This window comes from Acipenser ruthenus, chromosome 44 (assembly GCF_902713425.1).
Source record: "Acipenser ruthenus chromosome 44, fAciRut3.2 maternal haplotype, whole genome shotgun sequence".
Classification (NCBI taxonomy): domain Eukaryota; kingdom Metazoa; phylum Chordata; class Actinopteri; order Acipenseriformes; family Acipenseridae; genus Acipenser; species Acipenser ruthenus.
The window spans coordinates 7,328,307-7,353,167 of NC_081232.1; the positions used below are offsets into that span (position 1 = coordinate 7,328,307).

Sequence of the window (24,861 nt, forward strand, 5' to 3'; positions counted from 1 at the left end):
AAAATGGGTTCCTCGAGTTTGTAAGACCCACGACCGCCATTAGCTGAGCCTTACCCCGATGGTGTTTTTATTATGGGATTTGCCATAGTGAAGGGGGTGGTCTCTTATCGTACCCGTATCTCCACGACCCCTGGGCCAACAAACTCAGAAGGACATTCTTTGCGTGCACAAGAGTCTTAGCTAAAGAAAGACATCAGCCACGGGTTCAAACGCCACCCCACCGCCAGATGGTGGGCGTTGCCCCAAAGGGGTTTTATAATGGGATTTCCCATAGACATTTTTCAGGGTGCTGTATCTCGGGTTCCGGGGGTCCCCAAGACTTGAAAATCGGTATGGAGGTCCACCTCAGGGCCCCTGTCTATCCCCCCAAGTGACGTGTCCCCAGCTAGAAAGGACACTAGTTTAGACTTTTTTTGCCAACCTGGAGCTTAAAAGCTATTGGAAATGCAACCTTGACATGCCATCATGCTGAAAATGTGAAAATTTGTTGAAAATGTAGCATTTGAAAACGGGTGGCTCCCTGTGAAAGAGGGCCCCCAGACATGACCCTAGGAAGTTCAACCCGGTTTCTAGGCCCCGGGGTCATGGAGATATGACCCCGAAAAGGGTAGTTTTTGGACATTTTTGACAGGGCGTATCTCGGGTTCTGTGGGGGTTAGGAACTTGATTTTTTTTTTGCGTTGGGGCCCCATGGGGCCCCGCACAAGGAGTCACCATTTTCATGGTTCAAATGCCAGGACGGCTTGGCAAAGTGAATTTTTTCGTCATGACATGAGTTTTTGGGTGAACCACCACACCTTTTTATGGGGTGGTTTGGGGTGCTCCCCTGAGTCTATATCACTTTGAATGGTGGTTCTACGTGCTCAGGTTCGAGAGATATGCCTGAAAATGTGTTTTAAAACACTGCCATAGACATGAATGGGGCTGAATACCCGAAAATATATTTTGCAAAGAATTGCTACGGTGGGTGTATGCGTGCAGGGGTTGCATGGAGGTGTGTGGGTGCAGGGGTTGCATGGTGGGTGTATGCGTGCAGGGGTTGCATGGTGGGTGTATGCGTGCAGGGGTTGCATGGTGGTGTGTGCGTGCCAGGGTTGCATGGTGGTACACGTGTGTGGAGGGGAATTGGAGTTCAGGTTTTGCGCACAAGAGGGGCGGGGAAAAGACTGGGAAGGGTAGGGTAAAAGAAAAATTACTACAGTCATTTATTTTCACTTTCGACTCCCAGTCTCCTTTCCCTCACTTTATGATTTTATTTTGTGATTATTTAATTATTGTCAAAATAAACGGCCTTCATCTACTCACAGTTGCAGTCTCATTTCTGTCCAAAAAGAACCTGAAACACTTCAATATATTGATGGACGTTACATAAGAAAACGAGATGTCCTTTTTTCGGAATACCATGTTCCTTCCCAAAAATGTGTTTTAATATTAGCCTTTAATAAAGGAAAACGACTGCTTAAATTAATTTTCATGTATCTATTTCAGTGCAATGTAGTTTCTTCGTGTAATAAGAAATACGTTTTTTAACATTTACATTTTTGTTTTTTTCATAAAAAAAAAAAAAAAAAAAAAAAGATTTCTGGGGAGAGTAAAAAATACATGAACTTTGATTAATGTACTAAGGGTTACTCTCAAATGAATTCACGATCCAGTTTATGGTAAACTGTGCATGCATGACTTAGAAACTCGGCTGTCAGCTGATTCCCCAAAACTGGGCTGAATTCGGAAATGCAAAGCGGACCAGAATTTGAGATGTTATCTAAAAACCAAGGCTGCCCAGAATTTGGGATGTTATCTAAAAACCAAAGCGGCCCATAATTTGGGACGTTATCTAAAAACCAAGGCGGCCCAGAATTTGGGACGTTATCTGAAAAGCAAAGCGGCCCAGAATTTGGGACGTAAATGAAAACAGGGGCAGTCTATATGTAAAACTGTGATTACATTAGAGATAAACTCATGTATCCTGTAACAAAACTGCAATAGCGTATATGTTTTATATTAAAATATATCGCAAAAACGATTATAGATATATGCTACTTGAAAGAAAAAAGTACACCACCACAGAAAGCCAATTCTTACATTCGTGCATAACATGATAATTTATATAAAGTAATTCCTCATAGTTTGTTATATCAGTACAGTGTAATACCACATTATATTTTAATGGTAAGGTTGTGGAAAGCAGATCACGCTCTCTATCTGATCACAATGTTAAAAATGCCTGCACGCTTCTCCACTCGTGTGACGACATATTCATGTGACAGACATGGACCATTCAAAACGCGAGACTGTTATGCGGTTCCATCCCAAAAACCGGGCCTGTGTCATACCTCAAGTAAGTGGAAAGACAGTGGCGAGCATGCGCAGTACAAAAAGAAGCAAAAACTGATCAGAAGCAAAAAATGAGTGAACACCGGAACACAAACCTGTCCTTGTTTTCTGTTTTGGCTCGTTTAAAAAGAGAGATGAAGAGGCAAGTGTTTAAATAATCTGTAGAAGGAAAGTTTCCATTTCAATCTCCCTTTATCAGAAACCCTAGCAGTTCTAATTCTAAATGCTCTGCAGTTTGTTTGGAGAATATTAAAGAGTTACAAACACACGTCCCTGTTGTGATTGAACTACATTTAAAACTGACATGAGGGAATGCTGTACCGCAAATGAAATGGAGGCAATGTCGTCCATTGGACAACGTGTTTGAGCATTGGGACCATTTTTGGTCTTATAAGTATATTAATAATGTAACTAATGCAGTGAAATCTAGTCACATCACTCTTCATGATGAATCTCAACTGTTCCAAACTAACAAAACTAACATAGCTGTCTTTGTTTGTGTACTTTAGAAAAGGAGGGTCTTCAGAAGAATTGTCAAGATTATATATGTTAAATATATATATATATATATATATGTCAAATATTATTTTTTAAAATATTGTATTGAATTACATGAGTTCATGAGCTAAAATACAAACTAAACTTTTCACTGTTTTCTGTTTTAGGCATTTTAAAAAGAGAGAACGAGAGACTGGGAAAAGGTAAGTGTATAAATAATCTGCAGAAAGAAAATTTAACAGAAATGATGGAATGCTGTATCGCTAATTAAATTACAAAAAAAGAATGCATTGGGCAACGCCTATGTTTGGTCTTCTAAGTATATTAATAATGTAACTAATGCAATGAAATCTAGTTATATCACCGTTAATGATGAATCTCAACTGTTCCAAACTAGTAAAACTAACATAGCTGTCTTTGTTTGTGTAATTTAGAAAAGGAGGGTCTTCAGAAGAATTGTCAAGAATTTATATGTTATATATGTCAAACACTGACTCATTGTGTGACCCTGAGCAAGTCACTTAACCTCCTTGTGCTCCATCTTTTGGGTGAGACGTAGTTGTAAGTGACTCTGCAGCTGATGCGTAGTTCACACACCCTAGTCTCTGTCAGTCGCCTTGGATAAAGGCGTCTGCTAAATAAACAAATAACTGTTCTAAACTAGTAAAACTCACCAAGCTGTCTTTGTTTGTGTCTTTTAGAAAAGAAGGCTCTTCAGAAGAATTATGGCAAGATTAATACATTCATCATAATAATATTATTTTTATTAAATTACTTAAATTATAAGCCAGAACACAAACTAAACTTTTCACTCTATTCTGTTGTAGAAATTTTAAAAAGCAAGAATGAGAGACTGGGAAAAGGTAAGTGTATAAATAATCTGCAGAAAGAAAGTTTCAATTTCAATCTCCCTTTATCAGAAACCCTAGCAGTTCTAATTCTAAATGCTCTGCAGTTTGTTTGGAGAATATTAAAGAGTTACAAACACACGAATTAACTTCTTTAAACAAAATGTAAATACATTAAAAACATCAGAACACAAATTACCGAGAGAAAAAAAGACTCGTGTCTCTTTAGCTAGCCTGTAGCGAACTTCTTGGCTCTCTTTTCCCCTCTGTACCATCCTGCAAAAATACATTTATTTCACCCATGACTAATGTGTAAGAGATTCTCGCAACATTTTTCATATATGATATATTTTTTCAATAACATTGAAAATCGTAAAACATTTTAAAATTAAATACTTTTACAATTTTAAAAATTAACAAATTCTATAACACAAAATTCCGAGCAACAATTGTCCATCTTACCTTCCTGAGTTTTTTTGTAGTGCTTGCAGGTGAAATGAGGTGCCCAGGGTTTGTCTTGATCCCCGACAGGCATGCCGAAATATGCCTTGTAGGCCTCACACATCTTAGCAGATGCTTCCACGGAGTACTTTTTCGCTCTTGTCTTGATAAATTGTCCGCAGACATAGCAAAATGCGTCTGCCGGATGCTTGCAGCCTCTTGATGCCATCTCAGAAAAATGCAGATATGTATCCACTTAGGCAGCTGGAACTAAACTGAACTGGTGGGCTTAAGGCCCCTGTATTTATACTACTATTTATATTACTGGAAAGTTCTAGAAGTTACTCCAAGTTTACTCAGCACTGAATCTATCTGGAATGTTCTGGAAAGTAGGTAAATTTCAAAATATCACTGTCCTGGTCACAAAAGCAAAGTTTGTGGGGAATAATAGCCATTTTCTATACTTTTGCGGCATAAGCAATTAGGAAATAACACTTACTACCCAGGAACCAAAAAAAAAAAAAAAAATTGTTACATGGTGTTGTGATCATCACCCGAAGAATCATAGAACACAAAAGAAATCGCGGAAACAAAAAGGAAACAGTGGTCAAGACTTGATATAATTTGGCCACGAAATGCTCGCTCCAGACACCGCAGCACCGCACGCACACGCACACACACACGCACACACACACACACACACACACACGCACACACACACACACGCACACACACACGCACACACACACGCACACGCACACGCACACACACACACAGGAACCTGAAAATTAGCTTCTCCGGTCCATTTGAACGGAAGTGTCTTTTATCTCCGCTTCTATATCCAGCTTCCATAGACTTGCATCATAGAGGCGCAATGTGATTCTGTATTAACTCACAGCCCTTCATCCAGAGCCTCTCTCACCCAGCACACACAGCGCGCTTTCACAGGTTTGTTCATTTATGGATTTCTCCTCTTTCTTGTGTTACAGGAGACTCTTTTGAAGCGGGTTTATTCGTAATCCTCTGTTTTGCTTTTTGTATAGGTAATGTATTCTTTCTATATTCTTATGATTTATATTCTGTCATGACTGTGTCCTCACCATGAGTAGCTCAATGCGCTGCTAGAGAGTTTAGAGGAGGAAAGGGATAATGTACCGAATTAACATGAAAAATAAATACACGAATACATCAATTAATACATAAACAAATCTATAAATAAATACATACATGTCTGTATATTTATTTATTTCGACATGTATTTATTTGTTTATTTATTTATGCATTCATTTATTTATTTTTCATTTTGGCATAAAATATCATCCATAACCAAAACTATAATTTAATACAGTATACGTTTGGCTACATTAAAATAGGAGTTCTCTAACTTTATTTTGTTTTCTCTCTGTCCTGAGGTACTTTATTTTATCATTGTGTTCTATTAAATGTATCTTCTCTTGTTTCTCCGTGTCTCATGAAACTCGCAACTGTTTTGTCAGAGTTTCTCTGAATATCTAACGTGTCTCCCGACAGTCCAAAACTCACTGGCTCCGTCTGTTTGAACCCGACTCTTATCCCAAACGCTGTTTCCATCATAAAATGAAAAACTTTTCTGCTGTTTTCCGACAGGCGGAATGAGTGTTATTTACATAAAGGCGACGGAACAACTAATCAGGATTTAAATGAGAAACCTCTATGTTAATGACAGCTTTTACGTCATTTCAGGATTTCAGTCACCTGACAGGTGTGATCGAAAGGTGTAAAGGCGGAGCGTGTTTAAGGAGACTCTGAGAAACAAGAGGAGATACATTTCACAGAACACAATAATAAAGCAAAGTACATCAGGACAGATAGAAAACATATATATATATACTGTATTAAATTATAGTTTGTATTTATTTATGTGTTCGTTTATTTATTTTTCATGTTATTTCGGTAGCCGCTTCATTTCCGTAACATTCCTCATACTGTTGTCATCCTTCCTGGTCATTTCTTATGTTTGCTCGGAACTTGACAAACAGTCGGAAAACTGAAACTCCGCCACAAAAGCCCGCGCGACGGTCTGAAAAGCTTTGATATTCAAGCAAGTAAGTGGAAAGACAGTGGCGAGCATGCGCAGTACAAAAAGAAGCAAAAACTGATGAGAAGCAAAAAATGAGTGAACACCGGAACACAAACCTGACCTTGTTTTCTGTTTTGGCTTGTTTAAAAAAAAGACCAAGACACTGGAAAAAGGTAAGTGTATAAATAATCTGCAGACAAAAAGTTTCCATTTCAATCTCCCTTTATCAGAAACCCTAGCAGTTCTAATTCTAAATGCTCTTTAGTTTGTTTGGAGAATATTAAAGAGTTACAAACACACGAATTAACTTCTTTAAACAAAATGTAAATACATTAAAAACACCACAACACGAATTACCAGAGAGAAAAAAAGTCTCGTGTCTCTTTAGCTAGCCTGTAGCTGTGTGTGGCGTGACAGTGCAGATTAGACAACCACGAGCTGATTATGCGATCGTCACCCGAAGAATCATAGAACACAAAAGAAATCGCGGAAACAAAAAGGAAACAGTGGTCAAGACTTGATATGATTTGGCCACGAAATGCTCGTTCCAGACACCGCAGCACCACACGCACGCATGTACGCACACGCACGCACACGCACACACACACACACACACACGCACACACACGCACGCGCACACACACACACACACACACACACAGAGGAACCTGAAAATTAGCTTCTCCGGTCCATTTGAACGGAAGTGTCTTTTATCTCCGCTTCTATATCCAGCTTCCATAGACTTGCATCATAGAGGCGCAATGTGATTCTGTATTAACTCGCAGCCCTTCATCCAGAGCCTCTCTCACCCAGCACACACAGCGCGCTTTCACAGGTTTGTTCATTTATGGATTTCTCCTCTTTCTTGTGTTACAGGAGCCTCTTCTGAAGAGGGTTTCTGCGTTGCGGTAGTGGGGATTTTAGTGGCAGTAATCCTCTGGTGTGCTTTTCGTATAGGTATTGTATTCTTTCTATATTCTTATGATTTATATTCTGTCATGACTGTGTCCTCACCATGAGTAGCTCAATGCGCTGCTAGAGAGTTTAGAGGAGGAAAGGGATAATGTACCGAATTAACATGAAAAATAAATACGGGAATACATAAATTAATACATAAACAAATCTAGAAATAAATACATACATGTCTGAATATTTATTTATTTCGACATGTATTTATTTGTTTATTTATGCATTAAATTATTTATTTTTTCATTTTGGCATAAAATATCATCCATAACCAAAACTATAATTTAATACAGTGTACGTTTGGCTACATTAAAATAGGAGTTCTCTAACTTTATTTGGTTTTCTCTCTGTCCTGAGGTACTTTATTTTATCATTGTGTTCTATTAAATGTATCTTCTCTTGTTTCTCCGTATCTCATGAAACACGCGGCTGTTTTGTCAGAGTGGCCCTGAGTATATAAATGCGGCGGAACAACTAATCAGTATTTAAATGAGAAACCTCTATGTTAATGACAGCTTTTACGTCATTTCACGATTTCAGTCACCTGACTGGTGTGATCGAAAGGTGTAAAGGCGGAGCGTTTTTAAGGAGACACTGAGAAACAAGAGGAGATACATTTCACAGAACACAATAATAAAGCAAAGTACATCAGGACAGAGAAAAAAATATATACCGTATTAAATTATAGTTTGTATTTAATTATTTATAAATTTGTTCATTTATTTATGTGTTCGTTTATTTATTTTTCATGTTATTTCGGTAGCCGCTTCATTTCCGTAACATTCCTCATACTGTCAGAATCGTGGTTTTGCGACTGTTCTCATTCTTCCTGGTCATTTGTTTGCTCGGAACTTGACAAACAGTCGGAAAACTGAAACTCCGCCACAAAAACCCGCCTGACGATCTGAAAAGCTTTGATATTCAAGCAAGTAAGTGGAAAGACAGTGGCGAGCATGCGCAGTACAAAAAGAAGCAAAAACTGATGAGAAGCAAGAATTGAGTGAACACCGGAACACAAACCTGTCCTTGTTTTCTGTTTTAGCCCGTGTGAAAAGAGAGATCAAGAAACTGACAAGAGGTAAGTGTATAAATAATCTGCAGAAAGAAAGTGTAACAAAAATGGTGGAATGCTGTATCACTAATGAAATTACAAAAAAGAATGCATTGGAAAAACCTATATTTGGGCTTTACGTATATTACTAATGTAACCAATGCAATGAAATCTAGTCATATAACCCTTAATGATAAATCTCAACTGTTCTAAACTAGTAAAACTAACCAAGCTGTCTTTGTTTGTGTCTTTTAGAAAAGGAGGATCTTCAGAAGAATTATGGCAAGATTAATACATTCATCTCAATATTATTTTTATTAAACTATTGTATTGAATCACATGAGTTCATGAGCTAAAATACAAACTCAACTTTTCACTCTTTTCTGTTTTAGACATTTTAAAAAGGGAGAATGAGAGTCTGGAAGAAGGTAAGTGTATAAATAATCTGCAGAAAGAAATTCCATTTCAATCTCCCTTTATCAGAAACCCTAGCAGTTCTAATTATAAATGCTCTGCAGTTTGTTTGGAGAATATTAGAGTTACAAACACACGCCTCTGTTGTGATTGAACTACATTTAAAACTGAAATGAGGGAATGCTGTACCGCTAATGAAATCAAGGCAAAATCATCCATTGGACAATGCGATTGAGCTTTGGGACCATTTATGGTCTTCTAAGTATATTAATAATGTAACTAATGCAATGAAATCTAGTCATATCACCCTTAATGATGAATCTCAACTGTTCTAAACTAGCAAAACTAACCAAGCCGTCTTTGTTTGCATCTTTTAGAAAAGGAGGATCTTCAGAAGAAATATGGCAAGATTAATACATTCATCTCATTATTCTTTATTAAATTAAACCATTGTATTGCATCACATGAGTTCATGAGCAGAAATACAATCTCAACTTTTCATTTTCTATCTTTTAGAGACTTTAAAACAGGAGAAAGAGAAGGTTGAAGCAGGTAAGATCATTATAAATCATATAAAAGCAGTCTGTACAATTTCAAATGCAATTGATCAGAAACACGTTATTATTTTATTAAAGTAACACTGAAAACCAATTGTAGAGAGAATATTAAATAGTTCAGAACTCTGTTGTGGTTTCTTTACATTGAAAACAGAAATGAGGGGAATGCTACTGCACTTAATGAAATGGTTTCTGTGTGTTTCATTCCTAGATTTTAAAGAACTTCTAAGAAATACCAGTAAGAAAATGTGTTGTGTTTTTTTCTATTGAGGATCTATATCTTTCTATCTCATATAAGTGAATTCAACATGTGTCATTGGTTCACTTCAATATTAATAAACTCCTGTCCTCTCTCTCTTTTGTTGTTTTTTCATTATGAATAATAAATTATCTTTCAAAACTGGTTCATTGGGTGTATTGAAAAAAGCAGCTGCTATCGAGGTCAGGTTTAATTGATTAGTTTAGATGTGTAAATTATTTAATGGGGTGGATCAAACCCTCTGTACCAAGTTGTGTGCAGATTAGAAGAGTCCCATTAAGGGTTTGTTTGAACACTAATTATAATTTTATTGTGGCAATTTCCTCTCACCCTTAAATATATTCTCTTCTCTCAAACAGACATGTGTGTCTATGCCGTTGACAGAGGTATAACATTTTAATCTGCATTAATACACTTACAGTAATCAGAATCCACAGATTCATTATCTTACACTTGATTCATTCTTCTATTCATTTATTTCAGATTGGAAAAAATTAATTGAAGTTTGTGGTAAGTTTGCATTGAATAAATCATATTCTCAAAATTCTCATTGAACACATTTAGTTTTAAATGTGTTTAAAAAAATATTAAATGTAGCATCGCTTGCAATTTCTAATGTAATATATAGAAGGAAAAAATATTAAATGTTTGTTTCCAGTTACAAGCATTAAAATCTGTCTAAATACAGTTGTTATGGTCAAAGAATGAAAGTGTTGTTGTTCATAATCGTGAGAGAGAGAAAGCATCAGTAGTCAAGTTCCCTGCTTTCTGCTTTTCCTGTGATTCTCAATAACACACTCTTCTCATCCCTTTACCCCAGTCAAAGTGACTCTAGACCCCGACACAGCCAGTCCCTGCCTCACAGTCTCTGAAGACGGCTCACGAGTGAGATTCACAGGGGAGGGATCAGCAGAGTGGCCCAGTGTGCTGGGCAGGGAGGGGTTCACCTCAGGGGGGCACTACTGGGAGGTGGAGGTGGGGGAGAAGGGCTACTGGGTCCTGGGGGTCTCCACACACCCTCATGAGAAGAGCATACCTGAGAAACCAGGGGAGGGCTACTGGCTTGTGAGGCTGGTTAAAGGGAAGACCTGTAAAGCTGTGAGCCAGTCAGTGGATCAGACCTTAAATCTGGAGAAGATGTGCAAGATGTGGGGGGTGTATCTGGATCACGGGGGAGGGAGGCTGTCGTTTTACAATGCAGAGACCAGATTTCACATCCATACTTTAGAAGGCTCATTCCCTGGGCAGGTCTACCCCATTTTCAGCCCAGGGTCACACGATAAAGGACCCTTGATAATCAATACAAAAGTGAAGAATGTGTAGTCCTGACTAGTAGCCTACTACACTATATTATATTATATATATATATATATATATATATATATATATATATATATATATATATATATATATATATATATATATATATATATCCACACAGTTATGTGCTGTGGATTCTAATTGAAGGACATAGATATTTTAACAACACATTGACACCACGATTTTATTTCAAATATTTAGACTCGTATTTCCTCAATCAGATATCCTGCTTGCATATTCATATTAGATTTGCTGGTTTAAGAGTGGTATTGGTTTGTATAGAAAAGCCACATGGATGAATGCTTGTTTTTCCATGTAGTTGATATTTACACTGAAGCTGGAATCACCTGGATATTATTGCTGGCTGAGATTAATGTTCTGACTTGTGCTATATTGATGCTAATCTTTTACATTTTTTTTTTCAATGTATTATTTTACTAACTTTAATAAAAATATATATACATAAATGTACTGATTTTTTTTCCTGGCCTGATGCTATTATATCATTTTAACTTCAAACATGGAAATATTATAATTAGTATTGTAAAAATGTGTTTTTAATTTCTGTTGAAAAAACACATAAGGAAAAGACACATTTTAAAAATTCAATTATTATTAATCTGTACCCTGGTAGTTAATCTGTACCCAAATCACTACAATTAAGAAATGTTGTCTATGGAAAGGATGGGAACAAAATATTTACAAACTGCTGTCTGTCTGTCTGTCTGTGACAGAATACAGGAAGGTATTGGAGTTTCGTTATTATTAGATATTTTGTATTCAGGTTATGAAAAGAAGAGTCTATAGGGGAAGAATGTGTGCTGGTGAGAGAAAAGAACGCGGGTTTTAAAGAAGCCTTGTATTGCGTATTTAAAATAAAACTTCAAGTCAAGGTTTCATCAGTGTATTGTATTGCATCCATGGTTGACTGTGGGTGAAGGTTCTGTTACATATTAAAGCACTGTATTCTGCATTATATATATAGCTGTGTGATACAGTGTATAACTATAGCAGGTTGTGCTTTGTTTCTTGTCTCTGTTTCTACTGTTCTGTGTGTTTTAAATACAGTAGCACCCTAAATAACAGGCGCGGACTGGCCATCGGGAAGTGCAGGAGAATCCCCGGTGGGCCGGTATGTTTGGACCTGCGTGGGACGCTGGTCTCTGTTTGATTTATAATTATTATTTTTTTCTTATTACATGCTGAGAATTACGCTGTTATTAACTCGCTCTCTCGCGCGCATACATCACCACACCAGTCATCTCTTGGGTAGATCCAATATCGCAATATCTAAGGGGGGGGGGGGCAAGGAGTGGCCACTCCCTGATTGGACTTGCCCGGATTTTCTTAGAAAGGGATTGGTCAGCCAGATTTCGTCTTTTGTTTGAACCTCTTGTATTGATAGTGAATGAGTTTCAGTGTAGAAAATGGAGAGAAAAAGAAAAGGTGGGGCAGAAAAGATTAGAGACAAACGGCAACGGTCTCTCGAGGCAGATGCCGCGAAGCGCACAAAAATGACTGACATGTTCTGTAGGCCGGCTGGTAGTAGGGAGAGCGAGGGACGCCAGGATGCCAGTGTTAATCAGACCCCTCAGCGGATGATTAACACTGTGGCAGGGTTGAGCACAGCAGGTACAAGCAGTAGAGTTTATGGATGCATTAAAATAGATTAAAGACTTGGCTGCGCCTCGTACCTAATAACACCCTAGCTGTGACGATATACACGATATATCACTGCCTCTCGTACCTTATTGATTTTATAAAACAGCTACACCAATATGTGTGACGTTAGTCACTTTTTGCGATCTAGTCAGTCATGTATAGCTATGCTATGCTAGCTGGGTTACTAAAAAAACATTAGCTCAAACATTTCCGAGGTCGCGTCTCTCTTTCTCTCCACCATTTAGCTGGTTACCCCTGATAGAAACTGAAACAAAATCATGGCAAGCCGAGCTGATGGTGGTATTAGCCAATTTTTATTTGTATAACTATAGCATGACATGCTATTTGGCTATAGTATTGCCCCCTGCTGGACACTCACAGCGTATTATTATTTATTTCTATCCAAGGGCGACTTACAATTGTTACAAGATATAACTTTTTTTTTTTTTTTTACATACAATTACATTATTTTTTACACATTATTTTTACATAGAATTACCCATTTATACAGTTGGGTTTTTACTGGAGCAATCTAGGTAAAGTACCTTGCACAAGGGTACAGCAGCAGTGTCAGATGCTGCTGAGCTTGAGGCGCGAGAGAGGGAGAGAATGGATGCTGTTGCAGGGTCCAGTGCAGAGAGAACAACAGCTGAGGAAAGAGAAGGAGAGCAAGAAGATGCAGGCATATGAAATGAATGCAGGGGGGTCAGCTGGTAGCTTTGATTACTTCACACGCCCTCAGTCCAAAGAGCTGGACACATTTTTTTGTTATCACTCAAACACAGTGTGATAGACTGAAGATGTCAGCTTGGGATGGATACAGAGTCAACACAACAAGTGAGATGCCTGAGGAGGATGGAAACAGTGGAGCATGTGAAGAAGAGCTGGAGCTAGAGAACAAAACGTGCACTTCATGCAAAAACTGTGCAATATGTTGCTATTTGATTCTATCCCGATACAATTTATTGACTGATGCCTATCATGTAATTGGTTTGGGCTACAAATTCCTCCTGACTTTGTCAGTAACGCAAGTAGCATGTGAAAGGTGTTTCTCTACTCTGAAGTTTGTCAAGAATAGACTGAGAAGCACAAGACCACTTGGAAGGGTTCATGTTAATGTCTACAGAGAAAGAGATACTGATGGCCCTAGACAGTGATGAGTTATTGACAGGATTGCGCAGAAGAGTGCACTGCTGCGACGTCTGCTGGCGACGTAAGGTAGGACAGTCTCATTAACTTTGGTTTTGGGTGAAGTAGTTGACTGTATTTTGAGATATAATTGGGGGTTCTGGAACCCTATTGTAATTTTGGGTTGGTATTGGCGCTGAGTGCTGCTAATGGTTTCTAGAATTGCTAAATATGAGCCGATGTGTTTAGAATTTACAGTTTTTTTTTTTAATTAGGCCTATTGAGAGACCGCAATCTGTGTGAGGTCGGTGATGGTTTATAGAATTGATAAATAAGATATGTGTTTATACTTTACAGTTTATTATTAGTTCTACTGAGGTTGGTATTGGCGTGCGGAGAATGGCTTTTTTTTACTTCATAAATGCCCATGTTTATTATTTGCTTACAGTAAATACCAAATCTAAATAACAGCCTACCAACTGAGGGCAATGTTGTGTTTAAAATAATCTGATATGCAATTAGATCTTAGACCACCGACTACTGTAAACAGAAGATTGTAATTGCATAGAGCAGAGCCATCAATTAAATAATCCCTGGTGCGTAAACTGGACAAACTGGCGAAAGAATTTAGCTCTGACACAATGTTGCATTCACTGACCGCAAAGCGGTGGCAGACAGAGAGACGTGCGGAGACAAAGAATAATGAATAGAAAAATATTTCGTAGACGGAAAAATCTGTGATATTTTCAATAGGATATTATTTGTGACTTCTAGATCATGAAGCCATGGTAATGCAACTGTCATAGCCTATACTTTGCATACCTAAATCGCCCCTAATATGTTTGAAAACATGATAGTAGCTATAGCTATAATTTAGAAAGAAGTTTTACCCTAACAATTTAAAACTTTTTTTTTTTTTGACCGATACTTCATCGTGACGGTGCGCTGAATTTTGGTATGTTGATTTTGACATAAATGTGGGCCAATGGACCCGATCTTCCCGGTCCGATTTTTTGTCCCAGTCCGCCCCTGCAAATATGGTGGGTATGAGATTCTGTATCAGGTTGTCCCGTCTCCCGTCATTCTAATACTTACTTTTGAGAGTCCTGGGCAGCATTTTAGCTGTGATTGGGCTACACCAAATCTGTCTGCAAAGGGAATGCTTTGGCTCGTTATATTTATTAATGTATGTGTTTATTTATTCATCCATTTCTGTCTTTATCTTGCCTTTCATTCTGGCGGCGGTCTGGCTTTGAAGAGTGATAATTATGGCTTATGTTTTTCGGTGTTATTTTGAGCTATGTTCGAGTTTTATGTCAATCATTTTTTTTCGGGGCTTTCGTTTTTGATATACTGTATGAAATTAGTGTTTTCGGTTACTTTTCAAAATACTTGCAAGTCATGATGCAAGTCAGAAAGGCTTTATTTTTTAATGGTTATAGGGTAAATTCAGCGTGAATTGATTAACCATTTCCACAGTTTTTTCCGGTGCTATGATGAATCCTGTACCCCCTTGATATCGTGTATCCCCGAGCAAGCGCCAACATTTCGCGCTTGCGCAGATCTCTCTAGATTTCGAGCGCGCGCATATTTCTTTAATAGAAGTCTGTATGTGTGTGTGGCCGTGAACGCGCATTTTCTCCGCTATTGTTGTGTGTGTGTGGCCGTGAACGCGCATTTTCTCCGCTATTGCTGTGCTTTCGAAAACAGTAGTAATGTTGCTCAACTACCCGAGCTACTTCGAGTCTTATTTCACGATGTATTTATTTTATTTATTTGACTGCAGTTTTATTTTAATAATGCAAACGTACAATTTAAAACACACACAGTAGCATATAATAATATTTTATCACCAAGTTATAAAAGAAAAAGGAATCGACCATAGAAATTAAAAAGGAATCATACTAAAAAGCTGCAGTACTGTAAATGTTAAGAAATTCATTATTTGGGAAAAATACAAATTGTAAAGCAGTAAGAAATAAAGAAATGCTGCGATATTAAATCATGTTTTGTTTTTCACAGCACCAGAGAAGCTGAAATATTTCGTATCCCCAGCCTTAAAGATTTTCTGAACGTAATAGGATTTTCTAATACTATACCAGATGAGTTCAGGGGGTCCAGTTATGGTCATACAGGTCATTTGTATTCTCTAGGGGTACCCCCTATATTTTATTACATGGGGGATACCACATTGTTCAGCTGAAATATTCTGTATCACCTGCCTTGAAGCCTTTCTAAACGCAATAGGATTCTAAGTTTGTACCTGATGTGTTCAGGGTGTCTAGACATGCTCGTACAGGTCATTTCTACAGAGGGGACACCCCCCTTCGTATACCAGCAGAGAAATAAGCAGCCAACTCAATTTATTCCCTTAAATGCAGTCCCCCATTAAATAATAGATAAAAAGTATACACATTAAGCAAGTGTCTAATTCTGATGTCTTTGATACACAGCTAATTAACTCACCCCAATATTAAAGTTTCACCCCCACTAGTATGCTTGATTACTGCACATTAACCATGATTTACTCATTCTATATGCTAACTTAGATTTTGTTAGATTGAGAAGCTGTTTTGTGTATTGCTTACAAAAGCTTGTAAGCAAAAAAATATATTATGCCATATGCTTAAATGTGGTATCCTCTAAACATTTATTAATGTTAATGTGCAGAAATCAAGCATAGTTGTGTGTCAAAGATATCAGAACTAGACACTTGCTTAATGTGTATACTTTTTTATCTATTATTTACCCCTCCAGTGGTGTCAATGAGCCGGAACCACGACTACCTCAGTCAGGTCCGACCCGGACAGTCTAGGAGTGGAAACAGATCACTTGTATTCTCCAGCATCTTCCTCCATGACTCTCCTCAGCAGCAGTGAAGCGTTCCCGCGCTGCAGCTCAGAATCAAACAGGCTGGTCCTGCTCACATACTGAGGGAGCTGATGGGCAAGCTGGTCTGTGTTGTCATGGTAACTGTGAACGATGCGGTCCGTTTCTGCTCTTCTCCAGATCACAGCTGACTTCTCATTCAAACCCTGTAAAGGGGACAATAACAGGCACGCAAAACAAAGATACAGACCTTAGAACAAGCTCACCCCAATAACAGAGGAATTAAAACAGACGTGTTTAAAAGAGCGAAACAAATGAAAACACAAGAAAAACACTTCCTGACATAAACCTCACAGTGTCGTGTTTGTGTTCAATGGGAGAAGCGAGAGAATTTCACGAGATACCGACCCCTGGACAAAAACCTTCCGAATTTCATCTTGTCAGTGAGAAAAAAGTAAATAAAATTGGGGACGACTTTGAACCAAGTTTCTACACCAGCGCATCAAAACAAAACTCAGCCAAAAGAAAACAGCTTAAGAAACATGCCTGTGAAATAAGGTGTGTCAGAATATTACTACACAATAATGTTGTGGTTGACCTGTTACTCGTGGCTGCCTGACTCAAAACCATCGAGACATAATATTGTGTGGTAATATATTCTGACCCTGTGCATCCTGTAGCTGAAGTGAAACTGCAAGAGAGGCTCATGGGAAGTGTAGTTTTTCTGGTTGTGAATCTGTAGGCGTTCACAATGACCCTTTCCTTGTGGGTTTAATTTCATGAAACTTTCCTGGAGTATATAGTCTATAACTAAGAGTGCTGTGATGTGTAATAATAATGATAAACAGACAGACCAGTCTTTGAATATTTAGTGACTCCAGTGTGTAACGTGGTATGAATTTAAGATTTCTCTTGTGTGTCGGTACAGAGATGCAGACGGAGCGTGCAAAGAGGATGGACTCTGCAGGAGAAGAAGCGTCCCTGAATTCACCTGAGCTGCCCTGGAACCAGTAAGACCCCCGATCCAGTATTGTACTCCAGGGTTTCTTTTCTCTTGGCTTCAATGTGTGCCCTTCTCGTCCTGCTCTCTGCGCTGAGTTTGATGCGCCACTTTCTCCTCTTCTTGTCTTCTGTTCTGTTTCAAGTTTCTGCTCGCTATTGAACTTGTTTCATTGGCACCGGATCACATCAGGCAGCCTGGGAGCAAACTGTCCCAGTGAGTGTCCGAGTCATAAATGTACTGAACCCTGTATGTGTGTTTATAACCCTGTGTGTGTGTTTATAACCCTGTGTGTGTGTTTAGAACCCTGGTGCTCTGTGTGTGTGTGCGTGTATGTCTCTCTGTGTGTTTCTCAACCTAGGTGCTCTCTTCTCTCTCTCTCTCTCTCTCTCTCTCTCTCTCTCTCTCTCTCTCTCTCTCTCTCTCTCTCTCTCTCTCTCTCTCTGTGTTTCTGAACTTTTTGCTCTTCTCCTGTTCAGGCTGTATTTGAAAAGAAGGACCGAGTCCAGGATCCAGTTAAGGAGGAGAGTGTGCTTCACTGGCCCTGCTGCTGCTGCTGTTACCGGGGTATTGGCAATCCTCATACTGGCTGCTGGCAGTGTGAGCAGCGACAGTGAGTTTGTGAAAGTCTTGCGCTCAGTGAAGTGTACGGAGGGGCAGGACTGTATCCTGAGCTGCACCTTCTACTACACAACTGGACACTGGGATGAGAGGTCAGGTGTGATCTGGAGACAAGCAGAAACGGGGCGCATTGTTCACAGTTACCATGACAACACAGACCAGCTTGCCGATCAGCTCCCTCAGTATGTGAGCAGGACCGTCCTGTTTGATTCTGAGCTGCAGCGCGGGAACGCTTCACTGCTGCTGAGGAGAGTCACGGAGGAAGATGCTGGAGAATACAAGTGCTCTGTTTACACTCTTAGACTGTACGGGTCGGGCCTGACTGAGGTAGTCGTGGTTCCGGCTCCACCCACAACAGCACCAGCTCATGTGACAGTCCCGAGCTCTGACCGACACGCCTGGTGGGTTTCAGGAGCAGTTCTTCTTTGTGTGATTGCAGGGCTCTGTGTCGGTCTGTGGCTCTATAAAAAACATGCAGGTCACAGCTGGAAGTCCAGCAAGGCTTCTAGTCCAGCACAGGCAGTGCCGTTATCAGACGTGATCGAGGAGCCCAGTGAAGTCAGACCACTCCCCTGCACTGCTCAATTTACCCAGTTTAATACAAGCTCCCAAAACGAAATACAGTGTAACCCCGTTAATGTCCCCTTGGTTAATATCCCAACCCGCTTATTATCATGGTTTTTTTAAAACCACTTGCCACTCCCCATAGGTTTCTATGTTAAATTAACTCTTTTAATATCACTAGGAACCCCGCTTATTATCCCCTTTTTGAGTCGTCTACCAAAGCTGTGCAGATGAGGAGTACTGTTTTAAATAAATTATTTAACCAATGATACTATCCCTAGATTATTAAACTCTGTGTAAACACTATCACAAGCGGTACTGGAAGGACGTTACTTCAGAAAGTCACACACCTTCAAAATGTTGGTTAAACTGGCTTTGGTTACATAACTAGCCTGATGTACTGTACGTAGCTCACTACAAGCAAAAACACCTGCTCGAAAAAGAAAAGATCTGACAGACACTCAGAAACAGCAAACAGGAAACTGTATGTCTCTGTGAAGGAACACCAAAGATTTCACATCAAAACATTGCATAACAATTCAGAATTGATCAGTCCACTCTTAATAAACTCTACCGAAACCGGGAGCTGGCTTTGCTGTGCCTGATTTCATTAGATTGTACACACGGCGTTGTTTGAGTTGTTAGTTACAGTAATTATGTTGCGTTACAGCAATAAACTTAAGCTTATGGTAGTGTTTTAGTGGACTGGTTTCCCCCTGCACTGATAGCATGTCAGCTAGCTAATTAAAGTATGCAGCAATTGTTCACGTTTGTTTGAGCTATCTAGACAAATAATTAATTTCTGCTATTGTCTAATTAAACCTATTTGATGTTACACTACTGTAACATTAGTACAATATTGTAATACAAGACTACAGATATGGATTATCCCCAAATAACTCTGTATGGTAATGGGGATATTAAACGGGTTACACTGTATATACAGAGTATTTCATTGGATTATTTCTGCAGTTTTGCTTGTCTACCTTTATTTTATATTGGTATTTGAGTGCAAAAAAATATATGGCAGCGTACATGGATTGTTAGAAGAGGAGCGCTGAAGAGTTTGAGCCGTGTTCGGAGGATTTCTGAAAGCAGCGACAGCACTTGGAGTATCTTTTACAGTGCTGGGACAAAATACTGTGAAGCCAGAAATACTTGAAACCAGTATTTTCAATCTACTGCTCGGGAGGAAAATAAAACAAAACACAACTCTGGAAAGAAATCTATATAAAACATCAGAATCAATTCTACAATCATCTCCTTTAGCGGAGTTTGAAATTCACCTTTGTGAATATTAATAGAGATTTATTGAAGTCTTTATATCCAGGCTGTGGATTCCTGGCCACTGTCTCACCAAGCTGTTCCTGCTTCACCCTGGGATTGAGAAGGATCATTTCTCCGAGCTGCCTTTCCATTTGGAAATGGTTTTTGTTGGAAGGATTTTTCCAAACCCAGGTGGTTCTGCGGCTGCACCGCTTCCTGAACGCTGGGGGAGATTAAGACAATTCACTCATTTTACTTGTGCTGGATTCATTTTGTTCAGCTTTTATATATATATATATATATATATATACATATATATCTCTGTGTGTATTTTTCCTTAATCACCTGGATTGTGTACTTATGCTTGTTCTGTTGTGTGTGTGTGTGTGTGTGTATATATTTCTGTGTGGATAGATGCTTGTTCTGTTGTGTATATATATTTCTGTGTGGATAGACGCTTGTTCTGTTGTGTATATATATTTCTGTGTGGATAGACGCTTGTTCTGTTGTGTGTATATTTCTGTGTGGATAGACGCTTGTTCTGTTGTGTGTATATATTTCTGTGTGGATAGACGCTTGTTCTGTTGTGTGTATATATTTCTGTGTGGATAGATGCTTGTTCTGTTGTGTGTATATATTTCTGTGTGGATAGACGCTTGTTCTGTTGTGTGTGTATATATTTCTGTGTGGATAGATGCTTGTTCTGTTGTGTGTATATATTTCTGTGTGGATAGATGCTTGTTCTGTTGTGTGTATATATTTCTGTGTGGATAGACGCTTGTTCTGTTGTGTGTGTATATATTTCTGTGTGGATATACGCTTGTTCTGTTGTGTAGTTTTACACAAATAGTTTAGTCCAGGGGACACTTTGGACTCTTTGGCAATGAAGGACTGAAATGGATCTGTCTTGTATTTGTTGGGTCAATTGAACTGATTCGTGTATCTGTGATTATTGGATGTGGTTTATATTTGAAAGCAATTGTGAATTGAATTCTGATTCTTCTAATTGTTTCTTCTGTCTCCTTGTCTTTCCCATTGCTGTGCTATTGTTATCGTTTCCCAATGTTTCTATCCTGTGTTTGTTGATTTACCTCAAAGCATGTTTATTGTAATGATGGTGACTTTCCCAGCGTTTATTGCTTGGATCTGGCACTCGGCTCACTTACCTTTTTTATACCTGTCTTATTGCTGCTGGGAATAGAATTCCAATCCGGTAATTCCAATCATGTTTATTATCCTCTAGAGTCACAATCTTTCACAACAGAAATACAACATTATATACTGTATGTGTTTTACCTTTTACAAAAGAAAGATTACTTTCTATGTGTAGAAATCTTGAATTTCTGTTGATATAAAGTGTTTATTTTACTGTGTACATTTTGCTAACTATGTTTTGTTCATACAACAATAAAATGGAAAAAGATAGCGTTTCTCTCTGTCTTGCTTTATTGAATATGACTATCCAGCACACAGGAGCCTAAAGGGTTAATAAAAATGTTAGAAATGCATTGACTTTTTTTTCCAAATATTATTTCATACCAATTTCAGCGGTAAAATTATCAATTACAATAATGTCTAAATCTGGTACCTGGAGTGCACATTCATTTTGAATCTGGATTTGAAGAAGTTAACTCAGACACTGGCACACAGATACAGCAGTTACTAAACATGACATTAACTCAGACACTGGCACACAGATACAGCAGTTATTAAACATGACATTAACTCAGACACTGACACACAGATACAGCAGTTATGAAACATGACATTAACTCAGACACTGGCACACAGATACAGCAGTTATGAAACATGATATTAACTCAGACACTGGCACACAATAGAGTTAATATAACAATGTATATCTTCTGTAACAAGATTTCATTTTGTAACACAACACACTGTGGAAACATGCAAGCTGTTTATTTTTATATTATGTGTTATTACAGTATTATTGGTTTTGTTTTTCTTTGAATAAAATATAAAAAATAAATAAATAAAAATGTTCATAAGGAGCTGTGGGAGGGAGGTGAAATTCACTGGACACCAGCAGGGGTGTACTTTAATAATTCGGCCACAAGGTGGCACTGCACTGCTGGCTAACTCGGATACCAACAATGGTAAACATAAGAACATAAGAAAGTTTACAAACGAGAGGAGGTCATTCACCCATCTTGCTCGTTTGGTTGTTATTATTATTATTACTTATTTATTAGCAGACGCCCTTATCCAGGGCGACTTACAATCGTAAGCAAATACATTTCAAGTGTTACAATACAAGTAATACAATAAGAGCAAGAAATACAATAACTTTTGTTCAAGCAAAGTACAAGTGTGACAAAACACAATTCAATAATACAGCAGATAATAGTGATAGTTACATCAGGATATGATTAAATAGTGATAGTTACATCAGGATGTGATTAAATACAAAGTACTACAGATTAAACACTTGGCAGATTACAGTATTCTGAAGTACAGGATTAAATGCAGTAAAATAGGGGGCAGATAAGAGTAAATAAAGCACATTTAAATGAAGGGTGATAGTGTCCCAGGGGAAAAACAGAGGAGTTCTACAGGTGCTGTTTGAAGAGGTGAGTCTTAAGGAGGCGCCGGAATGTGGTCAGGGACTGGGCAGTCCTGACATCTGTAGGAAGGTCATTCCACCACTGTGGGGCGAGGGTGGAGAAGGAGCGGGCTGTAGAGGAGGTAGAGCCAGTCTTCTAGTGCAGGAGGAGCGGAGAGGTCGAGTGGGGGTGTAGGGAGAGATGAGGGTCTGGAGGTAGCTGGGTGCAGTCTGGTCAAGGCATCTGTAGGCTAGTACAAGAGTCTTGAACTGGATGCGAGCGGTGATCGGGAGCCAGTGGAGCGAGCGGAGTAGTGGAGTAGCGTGGGAGAAGCGAGGCTGAGAGAACACCAGGCGGGCAGCAGAGTTCTGGATGAGCTGGAGCGGATGGGTGGCGGACTCAGGGAGGCCAGCCAGGAGGGAGTTGCAGTAGTCTAGGCGGGAGAGTACCAGGGCCTGGACCAGGAGCTGGGTAGCATAGTTGGTGAGGAAGGGTCGGATTCTTCGGATGTTGCTCAGGAAGAATCGGCAAGTGCGTGCCAGAGTGGAGATGTGCTGAGAATAAGAGAGGCAGGGGTCCAGGGTGACTCCAAGGTTCTTAGCGGAGGAAGAGGGAGAGAGTGTGGTTGATTTGAGAGGAACAGAGATAGAGAGATCAGAGGAGGGGGAGGAGGAGGAGGAAAAGAAAAGGTCAGATTTAGAGAGGTTGAGTTTGAGGTGATGCGAGTGCATCCAGGAGGAGATAGCAGACAGACAGGTAGAGATACAGGAGGAGATGGAGGAGTCAGAGGTGGGGAAGGAGAGGAAAATCTGAGCATCATCAGCATAGAAATGGTATGAGAAACCATAGGATGCAATGAGGGAGCCCAGGGAGCGAATGTAGAGAGAGAACAGGAGAGGACCCAAGACTGACCCTTGGGGGACTCCTGTTGAGAGAGGGCGAGGTGTGGAGGTTGCTCCACACCAGGTTACCTGGTAAGTGCGGTTGGAGAGGTAGGAGGAGAACCAGGCCAGAGCAGTGCCAGAGATCCCCAGGTCAGCGAGAGAGGATAGTAGGATAGAGTGATCGACAGTGTCAAAAGCGGTTGTGGCTTGCCCTGGAGGAAGGACAGTTCTTCGTCTCCCTGTCTTGACTACACCACCTTCACTGTCAAAGTGACACGAGTGCATCACATGGATGATAGTTTTGGCTATTTTTGGATCAATAGCGAAAGCTCCACTCACCACCCTGGCTGTGTTCTCATCAGGAGCTGTACTCATTTGTCCCTTGATGACTTCCTCAATTACATTGTAGCCAATGATGGGAACTTCTGCTACCTTGGGGTCACTGGACATCTTGTATTGGTACTTGAAAGCTTTGACTGGGGCCCGCCTCACTGCTCAGTCTGAACTCCACTTCTATCCAGCCAGTAAATGGTATAACTGTCTGATTGGCTGCCATCCCCGTAAAAGTGTCATGTCCCAGTAGCTCCTCAACTGGTCTGATAGTAGTGTGTGGGAGGTACTTGCTCCTCCAGGCTTCATTTACTAAACTAGCTTGGGCCCCTGTATCCCAGAGGACTGACATAGGGATATTGTCCAGTAAACACTGCACCAGGCATCTTTTTCTAATTAGCTTTAACAGCTTAGCGTTATGTTTTGGAGGGAGGTAACTACTTTGCATAAGCTTGGGTGTATCCACCTGGGTGCACTGTCCCTTGCTGTTTTCATTTCCAGTTGGTTGATTGCACTACAGAATGTCTGGTGCTCCCCCCAGTGTTGCCTCTGACATCTCTTTGAACAATACTGGACTGTAGAGCAGCCCTGACACTTCTTCAATCTGCAAGAATTATTTTGCTCCTGGAAGCAATACTGACACTGTGGGGACACTGATTGGTGGGTTGCTGTTGGTCCCCCTACAGTAACCCCTCCCCGTTTCCCTGTTGCTGGCGGGGAGCTCGACATCCTCTGGAAATGTGACCCACTTTGCCACACCTGAAGCAATGCTTACAGTTTTCCCCTTCTCCAATTTCCTGGCATGCTCTGCAGCGTTTCTTTCGCATTCCTCTCTCCATCCCTGGCTGTCTCTGGTACCCCTGTTTAGTCTCGGTTGCCATTGAGGCCATCCACATCTTCCTCATCTCTGCCATTTCTGTTTTAAGCTCACTCACCATTGCATGGATCCCTGCTTCAGACATCTGCCCTTTTTCTGAGGCCTTTTTCCCTTTCTCTGGCTGTGTGGGACCACGCACACTGCTTACCGGTTGTGTTATTGGTATCCATGTTGTATGACTTGTATTGTAACACTTGAATGTATTTGTATTTGCTTGCGATTGTAAGTCACCCTGGATAAGGGCGTCTGCTAAGAAATAAATAATAATAATAATAATAATAATAATAATAATAATAATAATAATAATGTTCCCTGCACATTCTGATGACCTTCTATAGAATTGTCCTTCAGCTCCATCTGTAGCTCATTTGTTCTTGTTGTTTTGACCG

At 39.6% G+C, this 24,861-nt stretch overlaps 3 protein-coding genes across 14 annotated transcripts in view; 2 read left to right on the top strand and 1 right to left on the bottom strand.

Moving 5' to 3' along the window:
* The window catches only part of LOC117967141 (E3 ubiquitin-protein ligase TRIM39-like), a 31,097-nt gene extending 19,875 nt beyond the window's left edge, over window positions 1-11,222 (top strand). For 2 of the 11 annotated variants that reach the window (XM_059012297.1, XM_059012294.1), the window contains 14 exons: window positions 3,000-3,035; window positions 3,534-3,560; window positions 3,660-3,695; window positions 5,111-5,164; window positions 7,057-7,137; window positions 8,189-8,224; window positions 8,453-8,479; window positions 8,590-8,625; window positions 8,989-9,015; window positions 9,128-9,163; window positions 9,380-9,406; window positions 9,787-9,813; window positions 9,911-9,937; window positions 10,248-11,217. In XM_059012297.1, the coding sequence (XP_058868280.1) occupies window positions 3,000-3,035; window positions 3,534-3,560; window positions 3,660-3,695; window positions 5,111-5,164; window positions 7,057-7,137; window positions 8,189-8,224; window positions 8,453-8,479; window positions 8,590-8,625; window positions 8,989-9,015; window positions 9,128-9,163; window positions 9,380-9,406; window positions 9,787-9,813; window positions 9,911-9,937; window positions 10,248-10,750 (980 nt within the window). In that variant the 3' untranslated portion in view covers window positions 10,751-11,217. Of the gene's footprint in view, window positions 1-2,999; window positions 3,036-3,533; window positions 3,561-3,659; window positions 3,696-5,110; window positions 5,165-7,056; window positions 7,138-8,188; window positions 8,225-8,452; window positions 8,480-8,589; window positions 8,626-8,988; window positions 9,016-9,127; window positions 9,164-9,379; window positions 9,407-9,786; window positions 9,814-9,910; window positions 9,938-10,247 lie in introns of all 11 variants that reach the window. The other 9 variants (XM_059012303.1, XM_059012298.1, XM_059012295.1 and 6 more) reach the window with 9 other exon arrangements.
* A 6,017-nt stretch (window positions 11,223-17,239) lies between these two features.
* On the top strand, window positions 17,240-23,363 carry LOC117967127 (uncharacterized). 2 transcript variants are annotated; one of them, XR_009311571.1, is made up of 3 exons: window positions 17,240-17,376; window positions 17,846-20,732; window positions 23,231-23,363. XR_009311571.1 is itself a non-coding variant. In XM_059012344.1 (2 exons), the coding sequence occupies exons 1-2, from the start codon at window positions 17,261-17,263 to the stop codon at window positions 18,672-18,674; spliced, it is 945 nt and encodes a 314-aa protein (XP_058868327.1). In that variant the 5' UTR covers window positions 17,240-17,260; the 3' UTR covers window positions 18,675-22,252. The 2 variants fall into 2 exon arrangements, 1 of the variants encoding a protein (XP_058868327.1); XM_059012344.1 differs by lacking the exon at window positions 23,231-23,363 and having other exon boundaries at window positions 17,846-22,252.
* On the bottom strand, window positions 21,241-23,715 carry LOC131709687 (uncharacterized). Its single transcript, XM_059012356.1, has 2 exons — window positions 23,353-23,715; window positions 21,241-22,935 (listed from the first exon to the last, which is right to left on the bottom strand). Exons 1-2 carry the CDS (start codon window positions 23,713-23,715, stop codon window positions 22,438-22,440), a joined length of 861 nt encoding a protein of 286 aa, XP_058868339.1. The 3' UTR covers window positions 21,241-22,437.
* Window positions 23,716-24,861: the final 1,146 nt, after the last annotated feature.